This window comes from Suricata suricatta, chromosome 1 (genome assembly GCF_006229205.1).
Source record: "Suricata suricatta isolate VVHF042 chromosome 1, meerkat_22Aug2017_6uvM2_HiC, whole genome shotgun sequence".
Taxonomy (NCBI): Eukaryota; Metazoa; Chordata; class Mammalia; order Carnivora; family Herpestidae; genus Suricata; species Suricata suricatta.
In genome coordinates, this window is record NC_043700.1 from 154135769 (window position 1) to 154143424 (window position 7656).

Genomic DNA, 7656 nt, shown 5'->3' on the forward strand with positions numbered 1-7656 from the left:
AATGTTTTATTTATTTTTGATACAGAGAGAGACAGAGCATGAGAGGGGGAGGAGCAGAGAGGGGAGACACAGAACTGGAAGCAGGCTCCAGGCTCTGAGCTAGCTGTCAGCACAGAGCCTGACGCGGGGCTCGAACCCACGAACGTGAGATCTGACCTGAGCCGAAATCGGAGGCTTAACCGACTGAGCCACCCAGGCGCCCCCCTAGGGCAGATTTTTAACTATTGTAAACCTCATGTTCCTGTCTGTTAAGTGGGCATTATAATGGTACTTACCTGTAGGATTGTTGTGAGAATAAATAGAGCAGTTCCTGGCATGTAGTAGGAGTACGCAGTAACTTCTCATCATCACGTTGGAGCTTTCAGCTTGGGTTCACAGTGGCTTACCGATTTGATGCTTTTGGGAAGTGTTGTGTTTCAAAGTGTATCGCTCCATTCTTCACAGTATTCCTTGGACGTTTCACTTTCCCCGTTAAGGCCCTTCTCTAAGCGCCGCATTTAAAGCTTCCACTATGTCCACTCCCCCATGTATACCCCGTGTGTGTCCTCCACCCCCTCGTCCCTGAGGGCCACACCCTCATTTCCTACTTCATTGTTCATCACTGCACTCATCACCTTCCGGTATACTGTCCATTGTATTTGCTTTTCCTTTCTGGCTGTCTTCCCTGCAGTGTGAGCCCCCTGAGTGCAGGCCTCCTTGCCTGCTCTGCCCCCTGTTATGTCGTCACTGCCTAGAAGAGCGCCTGGCGCGTAGTGGGCACGCAGTACATCTGTACTGGAATGAAGAGGTCGACTTCAAGAGTGGTGATGTGATTCTCTACACCACCAACTATAATAAAAGCTGCTGCCTTTACAATGTTTTATTCACAAGTTCTTAATGATAATTTGCTTCTTTGCCTGTCCCAAACCAACTTTCCTAATTGAAGATCATTGAAGCCAAGGAGAACAGGTTGGAAGGGATGATTACATTGGATGAAGAGAAAAATAAGACTGACGTTATTAATTCATTTACTGATTTACTTCTGACACTTCTTTTTCCCTGCAGGCACAGCTCCAACCACCATGAGGACAAGAGAGCTGCTGGTCTCAAAAGTGGACTCTCTTAAGAGTCGATTGTCCATTTTACATACAGTAGAAACTTTGTTATTTTTCTCTTTCAGGGCACCAATGCCTCTGCTCTGGAAAAAGACATTGGTCCAGAGCAGTTTCCAATCAATGAACACTACTTTGGATTGGTCAACGTAAGTATTTAAAGATGTATTATTTTTAACAAATGTTTTAGAGTACTTGAAGCAACTCCATGGCACTTTCTCTTATTACCAATTTTTTCCCCTTTATTTTTGAGAGAGTGAGACAGAGCGTGAGTGGGGGAGGGGCAGAGGGAAGGAGACACAGAATCCGAAGCAGGCTCCAAGCTCTGAGCAGTCAGCACAGAGCCTGATGCAGGGCTCGAGCCATGAGATCATGACCTGATCCAAAGTCGGACACTTAACCAACTGAGCCACCCAGGCGCCCCTCTTATTACCAATTTTTAAATAATTGTTCATGCACCTTTGTTCCTAGAAATGGCAGATGTTGGGGAGGAGAAATTTGGCTCCATTTTTTGAAGTGTCAGTTGTCCCAGAAAAAAGGGTTTAATTACTGCTTAACTGGGTCTGATTCTCACTTTTTCTCCCTGTACTTATGAGATTTCCTTTGTAACTTTTGGAACAGTTTTCTTAGCCTTTAGGGTCTAACCTGCCTCTGTCACGTGGATGACACATGTGGATGAGCTGCTCTCGGTTTCAGTGTGCATCTGAAACCTCTGAGTTTAAAAGTGTTACCACCTGGACCTGTTTAATAAGATAACTTGGGGCGCCTGGGGGGCTCAGCTGGTTGAGCGTCCGGCTTCGGCTCAGGTCATGATCTCACAGTTCGTGGGTTCGAGCCCCGCATCGGGCTCTGTGCTGACAGCTAGCTCAGAGCCTGGCGCCTGCTTCAGATTCTGTGTCTCCCTCTCTCTCTGACCCTCCCCTGCTCGCGCTGTCTCTGTCTCTCAAAAAAAAAAAAAATAATATCACTTGGTGGTACTGAAGGCAGGAGTAGATTGTGAGGGGGAACTGGAACCAATTTATCTCACAGTTCCATGGCCTCCTCTTATCTGTGCTCAGCAGTGCTCCCTTGCATGTGGCCACACTCTGCCAGGCTCTGCTTCCTTGATAAGTCGGTTATGACTCAGTCGTAAGACAGTATTACCCAATACCCTTGTGAGCTTTCTTCCTCACCCGATCTGCTCCCTCTGGGGTAAAGGCTTTCCACCTCATAAGCACCTCACCAACACCTGGTTTTCTGGTACAACTGCTCTGAGCAGAATGTGTTAGGACCCAGGTGTAACAGGCAGTCCTTGCCACTGGGGAAGCTAGAAGTATTCTCAGCGAGCGAATGCCACTTGTGGCACAATGGGAAGAACATTGGCTTTGAGGCAATGCAGCCCTGAATTCTGCCCGTGCTGCTCACTAGCTTTGTGATCTTGAGCGAGTCACTTGGCTTCTTTGAGCCTCCATTTCTTCATCTGTAAAATGGACCCCATAACAGTATCTTTCTCTTGGGTTATAGTGAAGGATCAGTGAGCGAGCTCCAACTGAAGGCCCTGACATGAGGCTGAGGCACATTGTGGACACTCCGTAAGCCTTAGTTCCTTTTCTTTCCCAGGAGTCGTCCGCTGGATCGGGGCCAAGGCTTACGAAAGGGTGTCTAGGTAAAGGTGGATACACTGAGTCAAAGGGAAAAGGATGGAAGAAGGAAGGCTAAAGTACTAGAATATAGGGCATTCTGTTGGTAAAATATGGACTTCCAATTTAAAAGAAATTTTTAGCATTTAACATTTTAATATTTTTAAGAGACAGAGAGTATGAGCAGGGGAGGGACAGAGAGAGAGGGAGACACAGAATCTGAAGATGCCTCCAGGCATGAGCCGTCAGCCCAGAGCCCAATTCGGGGCTTGGACTCACGAACCGCGAGATCATGACCTGAGCGGATGTCGGATGCTCGACCAACTGAGCTACTCAGGCGCCCCTGGACTTCTAATTTCAATACATTCTTTTTTTTTTTTTTTAGCCATTATGCACAAGCCTCTGCTGAGCTCCCTGAAGATAGTTGTTCAAGTTGTAGAAAATTCTGCCCTAGCTAGGGAAAATACAAATGGGGAAAGAAAGAATTAAGGCCGTTTCCTAGTTTGTGGAAGCATTGTGAGATTACATTTATTAATAGCTTCATTTATGTTCACTTCAAATGGTAATTCATGAAAGTTCCAGCTTCTCTTTAAAAAGAGGTTTGTCTCCTATTACATAATTATGTCAAAGTAGATTAAGATATGTAAAAATAGGAAATGTTCTCTCAGCATACGTAGAAATGTCACATTAAGTATGGTGGAGCATCTGTCTCACTCTTGGGAAAATGACACACAAGCCAACAACCAATCTTGAGAAGATGTTCGTGTTCTATTTTAATCGTACAAAGGATTTTGAAATCTGTGTTATCAATCTTGTGATTTCTTTAGATTTTTTCCTTTTTATTTTCGTCCGTGTGAAGGTTTCTGAAGTGATAGTCTGGGCTCTGTTCTTCCACAGAGTTAGTGTCACAATCCATTGAACGCCAGTGAGGCGATGACATTTCCCCGTTTGATCATAATCTAAGTACCCGTGGTTTTTGAGAGGAGCCGAATATTAGGGCGTGAGAGCAAATGTGGTTGTAGGAGACCAGGAACTGAGTGCTCGGTGTTGGGGCACTCGGCATCACGGCAGAAACCAGAGTGAGGGTGATTCAGGAGCTGGAGGGGAAGAGGCTGGTGGGATGACCCAGGGAGGCACCTCTTCGCCCCCTTTGCCCCGGAGTAAGTGGGGACGTGGGGTCTGAAGCAATGAGCAGGGATGCCAGAATCCTGGAAGAGTCCAACTGAAACAAGTCCCCAAATAGGCGAGGCCGTTTCAGCCTACCCAGTGGTTCTTTTTCTTGGATTTCTTTCTGATTTGGATTTTTATTTTCTGTCATATGAGTTTAGATATGTTGTAATGTGGCCTCTTTTATTTATTTATTTATTTATTTTTTAATGTTTATTTATTTGGAGAAAGAGAGGTGGGGTCAGGGGGAGAGAGGGAGACACAGACTCCGAAGCAGGGTTCAGGCCCTGAGCTGTCAGCCCAGAGCCTGACGCAGGGCTCGAAGCCGCAAACCATGAGATCATGACCTGAGCTGAAGCTGAGCCACCAAGGTGCCCCATGCCACATGGCCTCTCTTATTAATCAGCTGTTTTCTTTGGTCACCATATTATGTCGATTCTTCTTTCTTTTTAAGCACCAGAAGGTCTCCTTAGAATTTTTTTTTTTTTTTTTAATTAAGGCTGAGAGCATCCTATCTATTTTAGGGACTTTTATGGGCTCGAGAGGCACCAGGCTGATGGATACCTGTGTTCATCTCCCTGTTGCTCAGATAGTCACCGGTGTGTGTTTGCAGTGGTTTGCCAGTTTTCTAACATGGCGGGCAGGCCTCCGACACTGGGGAACCAGGGCTGGTGCGCGGAGGCTGGGCCTCTCCGGCTTCTCCCCCTCCCCGGAGGTGGTGCGTCTCGGTGAACTGAACCTTCCCTGTTGTCCTTTGGCAGTTCGGAAACACGTGCTACTGTAACTCCGTGCTCCAGGCATTATACTTCTGCCGGCCGTTCCGGGAGAATGTGTTGGCATACAAGGCCCAGCAAAAAAAGAAGGAAAACTTATTGACGTGCCTGGCAGACCTTTTCCACAGCATCGCCACGCAGAAGAAGAAGGTCGGTGTGATCCCACCAAAGAAGTTCATTTCGAGGCTGAGAAAAGAGAATGGTGAGTGTCGTGTTTGAAGGTCCGAAAGAAGGAGAATTCATTGTTCTGTGTATCTTCAAAATGCTTCTCCCCTCTTCTGTTTTTCCATGGGAAAATGGTCTGGCCAACTACTCATAAAGGCAGATAGAATTCTGCTTTTCCACCACGGGCACACAAAACAAAACTGGATAAAAAATATGCTTACAAATTCAGACTTATCCCTGATTTTTGGAATGGTCTTTTTATTTGCCGTGCATAAGGAGGGGCTTTTTCTGGAGAGGAGTAATGTAAGAGAAAACTTGCCCAAGGTGGCCTTTTAGGCCGGGACACTGATTGGAATAAATAGGTTGATGCAATAATTGAATAAAATAGTACTCTTATAAACTTGTCCCAAGTGATTAAAATAAATGTATGTTATCTAGTCGGAGACTCTGCTGTTTTAAAAATACCTCTGGCTTTTATATGCCTAAAACAATTGGAGGATATTAAATTGATGTCGTTATACTGTAAAAATGCCCTGCTGTCACCTGATTTCTTTTTTCTTCTGCATTAGGCTATTCCAGAAGACTTGCTTTGGTAATTTCTACAATTAGAAGTAGTAGATATGGCAACTTGTGTTTATGCTACGTTTCAGCCTTACTTCAGCAGACTTGCAGTTAATCAGATGTTTGTTTTAGAAAGTCTCATTTAATTTGATTGCTCTCTTTTAAAGTTGTTGTGGTTTATACGGACCAGAATAAAAATAATCTGAGCAGGAAGCAGAGCGCTCCCGAGTCTTGTCGCGAACGTGATTAATAATGAAGTGTCACAGCTGCATTCGTCTCTTGATTGTCCGTATGGCAGGGAGCAGTGGTAGGCTTCTGGAATCATTTGTCTTTGGTTTCAGAACACTGTCAGATAGATACACAGATCCCTCATCTCCCATATGTGTTTCATGTAAGCTGCTCTCAGTCTGGTCCAGCGTATATAATATGATCTTTGGGAAGAGACCCCCGTTGCTCTAGATAAATTGCAAAATGAATAATTGATCGTTGGTGGTCACATCATATTAAACATTGACATTTTATCAGGGAACTTCTCAAATAATTTTTTTTTGTAGAAATAAAAATTTCAGTAACTTTTTATATACATGGTGACTTTAGGGAGATCGGGGAAATTTAGTTCTTGGTGGGTAGCAAGAAAATGAAAATGAACAAAAATTCTTTCGAAATTTACCCATTAAGTTGCACAATACAGATGAATGTACGTGGTACCTGTCCACTTGACATTTCAGCATAGAAATTGGAGTGTGGCGGGTAAAGTTGAGCATTTGTTTGCTTTTCAGGAACCAAAGATTGAAATAATGACCTTCTCTTTTCCAGATCTCTTTGATAACTACATGCAGCAGGATGCTCACGAATTTTTAAATTATTTGCTAAACACTATTGCGGACATCCTGCAGGAAGAGAAGAAACAGGAAAAACAAAACGGAAAATTAAAAAATGGCAACATGAACGAACCTGCAGAGAATAATAAACCGGAACTCACCTGGGTCCATGAGATTTTTCAGGGAACGCTCACCAATGAAACTCGATGCTTAAACTGTGAAACTGTGAGCATTGCGGGGGCTTTCGTGTAATTTGCTCGTGCGTGTCTGTACAGGCTGTGTTGTGCGTGAGTGCATTGTGGCATACGGCACCTGGTGGCTGTCTTCAACACATGCAGACGGTTCTGTTTGTGTATGTGAGCAAACTTTTGGAAGCATGTCTCCATCCAAGGTGTCCCAGCTGGCTAACGGAGACTGATGAGGGAAAAAATCTCAAAAATTGGGTTTCCTTGGATCATGGGCAGGATTTAGGGTGCACATACTGAACTGTTAGACTAGCCCTCCACCAGTTACCTTGAAAAGATTTTGCTCATGCGGAGATCATGTGAGACAAAGAACAGACCATCCCTCCAGCCTAAAGGGAATCAGCTGTGGGATGGTGAACCTGACGTCGGAAGTCGGCTTGGCCTCTGATCCTGCCGCAGTTAGCTGGGTGTTTTTCCGGATTCCCTCACAGCCCTGTTGCACCAGCCGGGTGGGCTGGTCTGTACATGGTAGGCACTTTCTGTTAGTTGAATTTGAAGACATGGCCTCTGGAGTAGATCGCAGGATGTCACATATGAATGGCCTCATAGTTTGGAAGCAAAAAGCCCAGGTCCAGAGCCGGGCTGCTGAGTTTGTATGGTGCTTCCGCCATTCCTTAGTTATGGGACCCTGGGCCTATTATTCAACTTGTGTCTGCACTCCCCTCATCTGTAAACTGGGGACGATGCGAGCACCTGTGTCATAGGGTTGCTTGGGACGATGAAATGAGTTAACAGTTGGAAAGCACTTAGGGCCATGCTTGGCATGTAGCAAATATGTAATAAATGTCAGCTTCTATTATTTACTGTAAGTACTAACAACGTAGAAAGCCTCTGAGTTCATTAGGAGTCTCTCAGAGTTTCTTCTCATCATAGGAAGAATTCGGTAGGATTGTGCATTTTCCTGCGGGAGAGAGAGTCGCTTCCTTTAGTTTTTGCAGAGGGACTAGGACCCAGAAATGGTTAAGAAATGTAGATTTCAGTGGGAGGCTCTTTGTTTTTTTGGCAGTTTTTCTTCTGTCCTTTTAAACACTTTTTGAGTCAACATTCTGATCTGTTCATTGTAGAAACGACTAGAAAGCCTAGCTAAGCAAAAAGAAAAGAGAATAAAAGTTACCAGTGATCTCCCCACCCAGACATGGTAAATTTGTAACATTTTCTAAAAATTGTGATCACATTTGCCCAGACAGAACCACTTGAACATTTTGGGATCTATC

At 44.7% G+C, this 7656-nt stretch overlaps 1 protein-coding gene across 1 annotated transcript in view; it reads left to right on the forward strand.

Annotated features, from left to right (window-relative positions):
* The first annotated feature begins 525 nt into the window (after positions 1 to 525).
* Positions 526 to 7656, forward strand: part of USP46 (ubiquitin specific peptidase 46) — a 36809-nt gene continuing 29678 nt past the window's right edge. Inside the window, exons 1-4 of the mRNA XM_029952074.1 lie at positions 526 to 620; positions 1132 to 1240; positions 4639 to 4852; positions 6193 to 6422. Coding sequence (XP_029807934.1) covers positions 526 to 620; positions 1132 to 1240; positions 4639 to 4852; positions 6193 to 6422 — 648 coding nt within the window. The remainder of the gene's footprint in view (positions 621 to 1131; positions 1241 to 4638; positions 4853 to 6192; positions 6423 to 7656) is intronic.